Raw genomic sequence first — 13,574 nt, forward strand, 5'->3', positions numbered from 1 at the left:
GACTAGACAAAAGAAAAGATGAAGGGACTCAGAGAAAAACTGGTTGTTTATACACATTTGGGAAGATCCTGTCCCTGTCAAAGGGGCAAACAGCCCTTCCAAAGGTTTAGAGCAGAGTCAGCATCAGACTGGGATGCAGATTGCATCCCTCTGGGCATTGAGCAATCCTGCTGACTGCTGAGCCTCTCACAGCCTGGAGACTTGCTTGTTATAAGCCCAGCTTTGCTGCTGTCACTTCTCTTTGACACTGGAAGAGTTATGTTAACCATGCTATGGGAGAACAAATCTGTTCTCAGATTACTGCAGAGTTAGCATCCACAGAGAGGAAAGAAGCTGGTTTACCTTTATTTTTGTGCATGTAGTAAAGAGTACAACAATAGAGGGAAAATATCAGGATCAGCTAATGACCACCTGGCTCATGAAAACGGAAACCCTTGCATAACTGTTAAAACGTCATCATTGTTTTATCTAAATTATAGAAAATTAATGGAACTCTCTAAAATACCTGCATAATCTAAAGCATATGGTCCATTTTCTCCCTTGAATGTTTCTGCAATGAACAGCCAAACTCCTAAAAACAATGGAGACTCACTTTTCAACTCAGGTGGCTGAGCTTCTGTTTATATTTTTAAATGCTTCTGTGTAAACTCTAAAATTTGTCAGACATCTGACTACTGTATAATAAACAGTCTTGTGATATTAACCACTGCTTCTCATGACAAGGTGAAGGTTAAATTTGACTTTCCTAACAGTACTTACCCTGAATATCATCATTGAATGTACAGTATCTGTTGCGATATTTATTGAGGAGACGAAAAGCGTTAGCATTGGCAAAATCTTCAAACTGGATCAGACAATTCATGCCATACCTGCAAGTTACAGGGAAATTTAAAATGGATAAATATATTTATACAACATAGGACACAATATACACCTTTTACTAAGACAATGGAGCTAGAGACTCTAGTGCAAAAATAGAAGTATTGTGACAGAAATGCAGCACAGTAACAGCAAACAGGATCACACCCATCCCAAAGTCCACACACAGAGAAACTGGAGTCACCAGGATTAAATTGTATTCAATTCAAGTGGCTTCTTAATATGTGTACTTATATACCTATATGTACATGCATCTTTGGACTTTTGGTATGAGAAATTTTCAGTGGTGTATTTGCAGAGGAGCTTCTCAAAGGAAAGGAGACACTCTTTGTGTTGCAGCTGCCACAGTGCATTACAGCAAATGACTGCAAAGGGGACACCAGGTAGAGAGACACCACCAGGGGCCCACTTCAACTGCATGTGGCCAAGAGATGAGAAAAAAATCTGCTTGTAGGATCCCATGGAGTGAGTGTTTCACGGTGGGACTGAGGGTTCATGGTGTGATTTCACAGCCACACTTCTGTGCTTTGGAAATGTTTTTCTCCACTGAGCTGTTTAGCAGGAAACCAGCATGCAATGACAGCTAGTGACCTGTAGAGGGAAAAGGCAGGAAATAATTGCAAACTTTCCATAATTGTTCAGTAATTTCCAGCAACTTCAAGGAGAAGTGTGCAGTTTATAAATTGGGTAATATTCAGACTGGTCCATATGTACACACATTCAGAAGTTTGTATGACTCTAGGCTGCATTAAAGCTTTGCAAATAAAATCTAAAAGGGACATAAGTACTAATCTCTCACACATAAATGTGATAAGGCAGTGAGAGAAAGTCAGGGAATGAGAAAGGCAGCTATTAGCAACCTCTGGGCTGCAGGCAGATGAAGGGTCTCTAAATAGCTGCACTTTGTTAGAGGCAGCATCACCTTACATATCTTCTATTCAGACTTTGCTCCTTTGCAACTGAAATCTGTGGCAGAACACCCCTGCTTTAGTGCAGAAACTGATACTGGATAAAACATACTCCATTTGTGAGCTGTGGCTTCTGTCATGAAAAGGTCTTTTCATGGCACTCACAGTGTGGACAGTCAGGTTCTCCTAGAAGGGCCTTGGATTTTTTATTATTACTATTTTTCACTTCAAACATATCTGTCAGTAAGGAGACAATGATAAGCACATGCATTGTGCTCCTTCATTTGTCCATCATGAGAATCTCTCACTTGATAAACCCCCTTGTCTCAAAAAGGGACAAAGGTTGGCTCTGACACTTGTTTCTCATTCTCGGTGTTTGCTTTCAGGAAAAGGACCACAATGGGGACAGTTTTTAGTAGGGCCTGCAGCAACAGGACAAGGGGTAATGGTTTTAAACGAAAGGAGAGTAAATTTAAACTAGGTATAAGAAATATATTTTCTGAAGTGAGGGTAGTTAAAGACTAACACAGGTTGCCCAGAGAGGTAGTGGATGCCCCATCCTTGGTAACATTCAGTGTAAGGGTAGACAGGGGCCTGAGCAACCTGGTCTGGTTGAAGATCAGCTTACTAATGGATGTTCCTCATATTCATCATTTGGATGTGTTAGGAAAACATAGCTAAGAGGGAAATGATACAGCATGCAGAACATCTGCTAATATCTCATAGCAAGCAGTTAGCAAATCTTTATGCAACTTCAGTTGCTATAGAAACTATTTCTCTAACACCAGTCTTATTTACTGGTATCACTGAGGAAGTGAAACCAATATCAACATTACTGACTTGCTTAACAAAATCAATGATCTCAGCCAGCATTAATGTACATGTGACCAGCTCTGTGAATTCCTTCCTCACTTCACATTTGTGATCTGCAGCATGGGACAGTGCACAAGTTACTTCTATTTCCATCTTTGATTCCTGTTTATTAACCAGAGCACAAAAGAAGTATGGTAGCCCCTAAACATTTCACTTTTCTTTCTGCCCCAGTATAACAGCACAGTGCTGCAGTGCAAGTTCTTTTCACTAAGGTATTTTTTGAAGATTGTTTTCTTTTTCACTGCAGTACATCTACAGAGCTTTTTAAAGTATGAACTCCATTTCTGAGTTTATGTGAGCCTTTGCATAACGTGAAAACTAAAGTTTTCATTCATAAAGACCACAAACTGGTTATGGTAAGATCCAATGACTGGATGCCTTAAATGAAAGAACCAAGTATTTTGGATTCACAGTTAAAGATGGGAATTTCAGATCATGATCTTAGTCCTCAAGAGCTACTCACCTTACTGAAGTTTTGAGAGAAATTTAAAGAGCTTTGTGCTACCCAAAATCACTGAAATTAAACACAACTAGGCAGTTGACTTACTGAGTCAAATCTACCAGATAGTCTTGCTGCCCTTTTCCAGTGGTACCTTGGTGGCTGCATGCAGTGCCCCATCTGAGGGTGACCAGAGCAGGCTAAGGATAAACTTAGCAAGGAGTTTGAGCAAACCAGCATCTGGGGCCATGTGCAGTAAGATCTTTGTGAGCACCAACACAATGAGTCAGTTCTACTGTCCCTCCCCACAGCACAGCATTTCAGTATTTGTGTAATTCCTCCCATCCTGAAGGAATTCAGAGCTCTCTACAAAGAATGTTTGGGTAGCACCCAAAAGTAAAATGTAGCCAACTAGGGACTGGAGAACAGAAGTCCTTTAATATGTAACAATGCTAAGAAAAAGTCCAGCTCGGGTAAGAAGGTGGAGAATACTTGGTACTGCAAAAGGAAAGGGTGTCCTGAGAGCTGCTACATGTATTGAAATCCAGCCAATAAATTGCAATGCTGAATGGGATTTCTTCAGTACCTTTACGTATCTAAAAGTTGGGAGTGTAATGCCCAGCTGTGTATTGCCCAGCTGGACAATTCTGGCTGCCCTCTCTGACCATGGACAGAAAGGGCATATCCAGCAGCAAATTCTTTCAACTAGTCTAAGTGAAAAATGGAAGCAGATAACATCTCTGGAGGTGCTTCTTTCTTCAGAATGTCTGTGAAGGCAGAGTAAGACGACCAACCTAAATTTAGATATCAAACTTTAGACACCTAAATTAGGAGAGGTAATCTAATATTATCTAATTATCACAGTCAGGAAGATCTGGTTGGGAACATCTTAAATATATGTCATGCACCTTAGGTCACTGGCTTATCACCCTTTCACTGCAATACTATGCTGCCCTTCAATGTTTGCAATTTCTTTGTTGATGTCTGCAGAAACTGCCCTGCTCCATCCCTTGTGTGTGGTGTCCAAGTGGTCCCCTGTCAGCAAACACATCCAAAAAGAAATATTTGATGAAGTGAATTATACTGGCCTATCTTCTCCCATCATAATGTTTTAATTTTAAAATGAAAACTGATTTTGCAAAATTGTCTTTAATTGGAAACACTGTATTTCCCACTAAGAAACCAAAATTAATGAATTTTTTTTGAGGAATAATTTTTAATGAGGTATGATTTTGTTGAACCTTCTGTTCTGTTTAATACATAACATCTGATATGAATGCAGTCCCAGTTAGTATGCATATACTTGCTGTCTATAGGTGCAGGATGCCTTTTAATAGAAAAAGTGTTTGTAAAATGAGTATTTGAACAGGGGTTTCTGATGATCCCTTCCAAGACATTGAAATGTTATTTAATTTGCAGCAAGAATTGATCCTGGCCCTGCAGAGAGATCTTCCGACCTGCTGTGATAGGAAGAGACTCTTGAGGTCAGTCTGCTTGGCTGGTTGTCAATTCTCATAGATTCTTCCACTGATCCATGTGACTCATCTCCTAACTTTCAGCTGAGACTGAAGATTTGGAAGCAGATCAGCAGGTCACATCAGGACTGAATGTTTTCCAGTCCAGGAAAGGCATGGCCAGCTAAGGTTGGCTCTCTCCAGCAATCTCATCCTGACTGTCAATGATTCATCTTCTCTAGAGCATTCTATGATCTTCTTGGCAACTGGGACACGAGTAGTTAAACAGCCAAGATCTGACTGCCTTTATCTACAAGGAAAGCTCAAATGTAAACCATCAGGATTTCAGACTGACAAGGTACATTAAAACTGAGCAAGTGCCATGGTCCAGTGTGCTATGGTCCAGTGCTTTATCTCCCTTTCAAAAAAGGGAAGGTTGTATTTTTTCAATGGTTTTGGGTTCCAAGTGTTGCCATTCCTCTTGGACACACTGCAGTTTGCATTTCATGGGGTCTCTGCAGTTCTGTTTCCTTGTGGAACTGGAGCTTTCCCCTCAGCATGAGTCATTCTTATATTTGTAGGCTGTCAAGTAGGATGCTTGGACAGAGGTGTTTTTGAAAGAATTCAGACATGCTGAAACTTGTAACTGGTTACACTACAAGAGTCATTATTTAATACTGTCACCATGTCTCCTGTTGGCTGCCAGACCACCATCTGGGGGAACCTGTTCTCTGCCATCTCTGGAATTAATTTACCCGTTTTATAGAATTGGAAACAAAAAGATACACTTTGTCAGTTCTTCCTCATCCAAAAAAAATTCACCAGTCTTTCAGGCAAAGATTATTGTGCTGTCTCATTAGTTTACTTACTTCATGTTTTTGTGCCACAAATAATTATTACCTAAATTCTGGCTCTTGTGTCTTGCAAAAATCTTCCTGTGAAAATAGCCTCACTGGGAAATGCTTTATAGAATGGTCCCATACACTCATTTTAGTCCCATCTCCAGCCTTTGCCTAGCAAATCTTGTACAAACAGAACTTTCAATGAAACAATATACTATTAATTAAAATAATAGCACAAACTGTCACCCTAATGAAGGATGACTCTAGGATCTAAACACATATAATATTATAAGCCTTTTGTAAAAATTATTACCTGAATTTTTTTATTAAGAAATTATCCCATTTTTTTGAAAACACACAAACATAGAATTCATGCTTTGTTTATTGCTGTATTGTTGTTCTGGTACTGTTACTATCCACCTAGACCTGGGCTGTGCCAAGAGAAAAGATGCTCTTAGCAAAGTCTGTATCCCCTGCAGAGAATGATACACATTTCCACTGCATGGCCTCCTGGAACAAGAGGTAGAACAAAAACGTGGAACAAGGGAGTGTGAATCCCAGAAAAGGAACAATGATTACATTGCTTTTAAATTCTTTATTCAGGAGACTTCTCAGTTTCCTAAACAATCTCATTATGCCATTTTTTCTTCCATCCTCATTTGTATGTACCTCTTTGAGTTCATCCAGACTGATTACAAGCTATGAGATCAGTGAGGAAAAAATTAATGAGCCAGCAGTTACCATTTGGGAAGCATCTGACCAAAACTGCCCAAGTCAGAACTTTAAGGGTGGCCTGAGGACCTGTGCAGTGCCTTTGCTGACCACTATCAAAAGGGCTTTTTTTTTTTTCCACAATGAGGACAGAGTATAATACATTCTTACATGCATGCATGCATGCAAAAAAAAGTATTTGCAAGATCATGTTCCTTTATGGAAAGAATCACAAGAAAGAAGTTCCAATCCTTGTTTGAATTTAAAGCTTTATAGCAGTGCTTTCACCCATTCATGATGCAAGGAATCTGCTTTGAGGAGCTGCAACTCCTTTTCATAGTCTTAGATAACACCAAGCAGAGAAGAAACAAATTGTCCTTGCCCTTGTCATCTTCTTATTACTGCTTGAAACACCAGCAACCAAAGTTCTGCTTTCCAAGAAAAACTAAATTATATGTAAAGAAGCCCATTGCCAGAAAAATATCCTGCTTTGCAAGTGCTCAGCATTTATGATTTGAAAAACAAAGTTCCACAAGCAAGTAAAACAAGACTAGAACCTGAGTCTGTCTGGTGTCCTGAGGCCTATCTTACTGTTAAATAGTTACTGTGACACTTGTCAGGCTTCTCATCAGACCAGCAGTGGCCTCCATACAATTGTATGCTCTGCCATACAATTCCTGGCCACAGGCAAGGGGTCAGTTTGGTCAGGCACCTCCACAGGAGGCCAGCTGAGAGCAGCCCTGTGGAGAAGGACTTGGGGATATTGCTGGATGGAGAACGGAATATGAGCCAACAGGGGATGCTCCCAGCCCAGAAAGCCAACTGTGTCCTGGGCTGCATCCAAAGCAATGTGGGCAGCAGGGCAAGGGAGGGGATTATGTCCCTCCTGAGACACCACCTGGATCCAGCATCCAGCTCTGGGGCCTCCAACACAAGAAGAATATGGAGCAGTTGGAGTGGGTCCAGAGAAGGCTATGAAGATGATCAAAGGGCTGGAGCATCTCTCCTACTGAAGACAGGCTGAGAGCTGGGGTTGTTCAGCCTGAAGAAAAGGCTCCAGGGAGACCTTGGAGCCAATACAAACTTAAGAACTCTGAGTCGTGGGTTTAGAAATCCCATGCTAGGGAGCTGCATCACAAACCCAACAGGACCTGCTGCCTGCCTCACCATCATCTTAGGCTACTGACAATTTCTAACATTGGGCAGGAGTCTCACTGGGTTGCTGCCAACATAAACATAGCCACCATGCTCTGAGGCACAGAGCCTGCTGTGGGTTCAGTGAGTGCTGTGTCAATAAAAGCACCCCTTGAAGCACAAAGGTATCAGGAAATCTCAGAATTGTAGAATTTTTTGGGGGATGTGCTAAGGATTGCTGTTCATAGTCATATGTCACTACTGTTAGAAACAGGATAGGGGGAAAATGAAGTTAAGATGAATTACAAGGTTTTTGGGGAAAAAACATCTTGCAAGTTCATAGTCAACTTTCATTATTATATCATTTTTATGGAAAAACCTCCCAACAACTATTTTGCACATCCTATCTCATTACTTTCAAGCACTAAGATCAGCACTAATGCTGCTACGACCATTCTAAAGCTTTTTATGCAAAATGGCATAATTCTGCTTGCAGGTGGCATGAGGAAGGGCTGTAGCTGGAGGCACAAGGCTTCTCAGGAGCAGGGCAAAAGCAGGAGATACAACCATATTAGTGCTGACCCTCAGATGTAGCCCTGAGCTACCCTCTGGCACACAACAGACCCTCACCCTGTATCTTCTGCACAAACAGAGCTTCTCCATCTGCACCTTACTGAAACTGCTGTGGTACATCTGGCATAAGTAGAAAGGCCCAGACAAAAGCCTAGAGCAGAGGGTTTTGTGACATCTGTAACTGTGTTACCCCAGAGGATTTGAACTCATGTCAATAAAACCCACAGTGATCCCCAGCAGCACATCTGGAACTCAGTCATTCCTCAGTAGCAGAAAATCAAGCTAATGAAACCTAAATATTGTTCCTTGACTTAAAATTTCATCCAGTGTCTTAAAGCAGATTACAGATGCTGGCTGGTATCTTATCTCACATCAAGCCAGGACAATGGACAGCTGGGGTGGCTCCTTCCATCAACATCACTTCTCCCTCATGAATGGTGTCAGGGTCCCTCTGGCCACGGGGGGTCTGAGGTAGATGAGCAAGGAGAATATCCACCTTGTATTCCATGAGGGCTGGATCTGGTCTACACAACCAGCCCTGCCAGGGCACTAGTAATGGTGTCCTAACAAACCCAGGGAGTGCTAGGGAGTGGCTTTGGGTGTTAGCAGTATATGTGAGGGCTTTTTTTAAGCCCATCAGTGCTTAGAAAATAAAGGCTAACCTTTCAAGATCAATTAGCCAAGTTAACCAGAGTATGTGAAGAAATAACATTGGGGCACACCTGTACTGGTGATTTTATTTCTGAAAAGTGCTGGTGAATTTGTGATCCATGACCCCGCAGAACTGCTGAAACAGAGGCGGCTTCTTTTCAAAAAGTTTCTGATTGTTGAAGAGCACATGAGACCTGCCTTGGTATGTTTTTGGGTAAAAGTTCTGGGAAGGCATTAGGCAAAGAGAAATCAGATATGAAACATACACAAGGAAAAAGAAATTCAGCAGAGGTATGTTTCTTTTCCCATCTGAGAAACTGAACACTTGATCTCTGGATGCCTTCTGTGCTCTGCCTCATGGCACAGGCTGACAGAAAGCTTGTTCCCCTGGTCATTCTGTTAATAAGCACCAATGGGAAAGGAAAGGGGAGTGAAGTTATGACAGGTTAATGAGGCTTCTGTGACACGGTTTGCTGGTGTGGGGAACTGCATCTCATAGAGTCTCAGGCTGCTGTTCCACACCTGCCAGCCAGTGACTGTGGCTAGAGCTCAGAATGGAGGCTGGAGTTCTGGGACAGGTCTGGCCCCTTGGAGCATGATGAAAGTTGCACAAGGATTTATCTGATCAGATATTCAAGTCCCAAAAATTTCGGGGTTTATTCAAATTACAGTGCTTGGACACTTTAGGCGAATACGTACTTCAGCCTAAAGAAATGTACCAGGTTAAGAGCAAGACTTGTCCTTTACCACAGTAATAGAGCAGATAGAAAACTGAAGCAGTGCATTTTCCCTTGTGAAGCACATTGCTGCTCTCTGTGAAAAAACAGCAATTTGTCAGACTGCTTCATTCAGACACAGGTAGGCTCAGTGGTCCAAATTTTGCATGTAGTTGCTTCCCAAGAGGAGGTAAAGGTGTAGCTCAGAACTGTTGTTAAAGAGCTTAGTCATTTCACATGTTTTAGGTGAAAGAGTAATGAATGGTGGTTTAGGCAGCAGGAAAACACAGGAATTTATCCAGCTGTTCCAGAAAGAGCTTTTCTTTCTAAAATTGCTCAGGGTGCCCACACTTTATTTCAAAATATTGGTATGGCTAACTCTGAAGCCTCTGGCACACGCCTGGTTTCATTACAAGGTGGGTATTCTGAGACCTTTCTACTGACTCTATGGGTCTCCAGCAACAGAAATTTAACATCTGTTTGATATTATTACTCCATTAGAAGATTAAATCTTCACTCCTCTGGCTTTTTTGTGGGCTCCAACACATTCCACTTCAGTGACAAACGTCCCTTGAGCCAGCAGTGCTTTGACAGGGTGGGAGGTACTCCTGCAGGGGAACTGACAAATGGTTTCCATGAGAACTTAAAGTACCCTCAGGAAGTAGACAGAATTTCTGCATGAATATCAAGATGAAAAAGAAACCCCAAATTGCAAGGGATTTGTGGCAAAAACCCGAAAGGTTCTTCCCCAAGTAACTGAATTTGGATGTAACATTACAGACTTGCATAAGAGATTGCAGCAGCTCATAGTCACAGGTTGCCTCAAAAGTGGAAGCAGGCTACAATAAAGCAGCATGTTCTTGACCTTCTGAACAATTTCTGCTTCCTTTTGTAACAGAAGTGAGAGCTCCTACTAGGTTGAATCCAATCATTCCAGTGGAAATTTGAGACAGAATGAACCTGTTTCATATGAGTTTGCCAAACCCAGGCTGATAGCAGATTATTCAGCAGCCAGAGTGCACAAGGATCCCACTCCAACAATGCTTTAAAGTACACTGGTGGTCAGGATGATAATATGGGGTAATGGTTCCTTTTGCTCTAGGATCTCCAAATACTTTACAGAAGTGCAAAGCAGAATTTCCCAGCCTCACTTTGCTGAGAACTTTCAGGGGCCTTACTGTGTTCAAGGAATTCATCCTGGTTAAGGGAAATAGAAAAGCATGGACATGGGCCCCAGGAACTTGATTACCAATACTTGGATGAAAGCATTAGACATGACTTCACTGCCTCCCAAGATAAGAGTTCATTGTGTCATGGTCTTCTCCCTTCAACGTGGACATTAGCTCATGTAAACTAAACACAGGAAAATAGCTGCCAATCCCTCCTCTCCAACAGCAAGAACAGAAAAGGCAAATTGTCTTTAGGGGGTGCAATGAGTTTGCACTTAACATCATAAGCCTAAATCTCAGAGCCAAATTTATGATGGCTGAGACCATTACCTGTGTTTTCATTCTATTGCTGCCATTCTACCATCAACACCAACACTGCAATACCCCCATGGTTTTCTGGCCAGAAGAAAGCAGGATAGGGTTTCCCTGAAGGATTAATTAGTGACTACAATCAAAATAAACAAAACCTCCACAAATCAACCCTGATGACTGTAAAATAGTTTCTGCTTCTCTCTTGTGATTTCCTAGTTGTATTTTACCAGCTTTCTAGACTCTAAGAATTTCTTCCTACTAGATAATGCATAAAGTATCTAACATAATACTACAATGTAATCAAATGACATTTCAGTCAAGATTCTTTATCAAATATAAAGAAAGTTCAGCTGAGACTGATTAGCCCTCTGCATTTCTGTCCCTGTTTCTTCCACCCACAGCCAGCTGGGCAGTCCCACCATGTGTAAACCCATCCTTCTCAGTGGATGGGTAGGTGCTGTGTCAGACACTGGTCATGGTGCCTCCTACCTCCAGGGAGATGGGGGAACTGTGAGTTGATGACACACGTACCACCCACTCCCTCCCCTTTGTGCAGGAACACACACACATCCAGCTGGCTGGAGACACAGAGGGAGGATCAAACACAGCTCCTTCACTGGGAAGAAAAGACAGGCAGCAGCTTGGCAATCAGGCAGAGACTGCAGCTTTCTGCTGCTCCTTATCAGTATCATCTATGGCTTTAGGAAAGGTAAAAAAAGCTGCTTAGGAGTTTTCCAAATATGAATCTTTTTCCTTAACAATTGCTTTCCTTCTTATGATAATCTCTCTGGATAGGAGATTTGAATACATTTTCCTTTATTTTTCAGAGAGAGGTGCACAGGGCTTGGGTGGGAGTTCTGCTATTCCCATGTTAAATTCCTGGGTACATCAGAGACCCTCTCTCCCAGTTAGTGAGTATGATGGAAGGATGCAGCTGGTCTTTCCCATGTTTAAAAGGACAGTGCTCATAATCCTGGCCTTCTCACTCCACAGACTTAAATGCCAGCAGGAAAGTTCCTATTTTTGACAAAGCCATAGAGTGGCAGTCTGCAAACTCCACGATATATGAAGGAACATGCCATTTCCATTGACATAATTTCTTTCACAATGGCAAAACTTCCTTTATAAAGGGTAAACAAACCAAAGTTTTCGTTCTGACTATGCTGAATGAGGCTCATAAATACATGACAGAGGCCAGATACAGCCCATAGGACACATGTTTGACACCTCTGGCCTATGTAGATAGGAAATGCTTATAAATACTCAGTTCCATTTCAGTTCTCTGGAGACAAATATTTTTGACACAGAGTGCTCAAGCACAAAGAGTCATTTGCAGACCACCCAGAAGACTTGCATTGAGAGACCTTCCTTTGCTTGGACAATCAATTATACTAATGTTTATTTCAGGAGTTGCAACATTTGTTCTTAAATGGAAGCAGCCCAGAGGAGCCATGTATATAACCCCACTTACTTGTTGGTAACTGCCTGCATAAACTCATCAATCAGTTCGTCGTACTGTTTCCCACGAACCCTCTTGTGTTTCAGTCCAATATACAGTGGATCATTCAGGAGAGCCTAGGACACAAAGCAATTCTGTTGACATCTTCCCTTCTGCAGATGGACAGAGATTTATGTCCCAGACAACCAAAAATCTTTGTCTGATGTAGTTGTGTTAATTTTACTTACTATGGCCAGCTCACATGCCTCTTCCCAAGCAGGAGGTGTTTCTGTAGGAAGTTATGGCTTATCTTTTAGCATAAATAAAGTCAGAGGGATGCAACACTTCCTGACTGCCATAGGCAATGGAGCTCTGCATCCCCAGAACAGCTCTCTACCAAAGGCTCTCTGGCTAGGTGCCTCACTCCTAGTGAGTAAAACTGACCTTGTGTGGGGACTGCTCACTGTGTATTCAGTTCTTAATTTTGCACTGAGGGCAGGATGGCTGTTGACCATAAACAGTGCTTCGTGCAATGAAGATTGCTTGATGTAACTTTAAATGATGTGTCATTTAGGCCTTTTAGGTGACAGCACAGAGTTGATCACAATCAGTGATCAGATGGCAGAATGTTCCCAAAATGTGCACCTACCTTGGTTATCTGGCAGGTATAAAGCCAAGGTATTTTCATACAATAGATTAATTTATATTTTGGTTCCCAGTAGGAACATAAAACAGGCCATTCCTCCAACCAATCCAGAAGATGTTAAGTCAACATCCATAAGCCATCTAAAAAGGACTGGGTCAGCATGGAAATATCACATATTTTGGGGAAAATTACAGGACAAACACTGGCAGGAGACAGGTGGGCCAACACCTCTGAGAGTCACTGCAAAGGAACTCTACTTCCTTTCCAATTTCAGGAACTGAACTATCCACATGAGGGGAGGATGAGCCATCAAAGTTATTGTCCTCCAACCATATAGACCTAAATATTGGCAAGTATGCTAATACCAGATCTGTTTTTACAGCCACAGCTGTTTTCCCTTAGAAGGAAACATGAAAGAGGTTTTCCTGTGAGTTTGATACATTAGGGTTCTTCAGGGCTATGAAACAGAAAGGACACACATTTGTTTAATTTCACTGATTGCTCCTGCAGCATTGTGTGCTCTGGGCCCTGTTCACAGAGTACAAAATTCTGCCACAGACAAGGTGAGAAATGCTGAGCTCTGAAAAAAGATTGATTTGCTGAAAGTGTATACAAAGTATCATGGACTGTCAGAAAGAAAAGCTGGCAACTGATGCTAAAAATATAAAATGACTGCTGTATTTACTGAGCTCTACCTGAGATTCATGATGCAGTCACCCTTGGTTTACCAGATATTAATGGGCAGATATGAACAGGATGAATGCCTGTAAGAGGTATCTGATTTATGCACTGATAAATGAGTTTACCTGGGATGCTCCCAGGATGTGCT

At 41.8% G+C, this 13,574-nt stretch overlaps 1 protein-coding gene across 2 annotated transcripts in view; it reads right to left on the minus strand.

Moving 5' to 3' along the window:
• ME3 (malic enzyme 3) overlaps positions 1–13,574 on the minus strand; it is a 114,543-nt gene that overhangs the window by 15,744 nt on the left and 85,225 nt on the right. Inside the window, exons 6-7 of one of the 2 annotated variants that reach the window (XM_079303802.1) lie at positions 12,133–12,236; positions 760–869 (exon numbers count right to left, since the gene is read on the minus strand). In XM_079303802.1, the coding sequence (XP_079159928.1) occupies positions 760–869; positions 12,133–12,236 (214 nt within the window). The remainder of the gene's footprint in view (positions 1–759; positions 870–12,132; positions 12,237–13,574) is intronic. The other variant, XM_079303803.1, reaches the window with a different exon arrangement.

The sequence above is a fragment of the Erithacus rubecula genome, assembly GCF_903797595.1.
Source record: "Erithacus rubecula genome assembly, chromosome: 1".
Lineage (NCBI taxonomy): Eukaryota > Metazoa > Chordata > Aves > Passeriformes > Muscicapidae > Erithacus > Erithacus rubecula.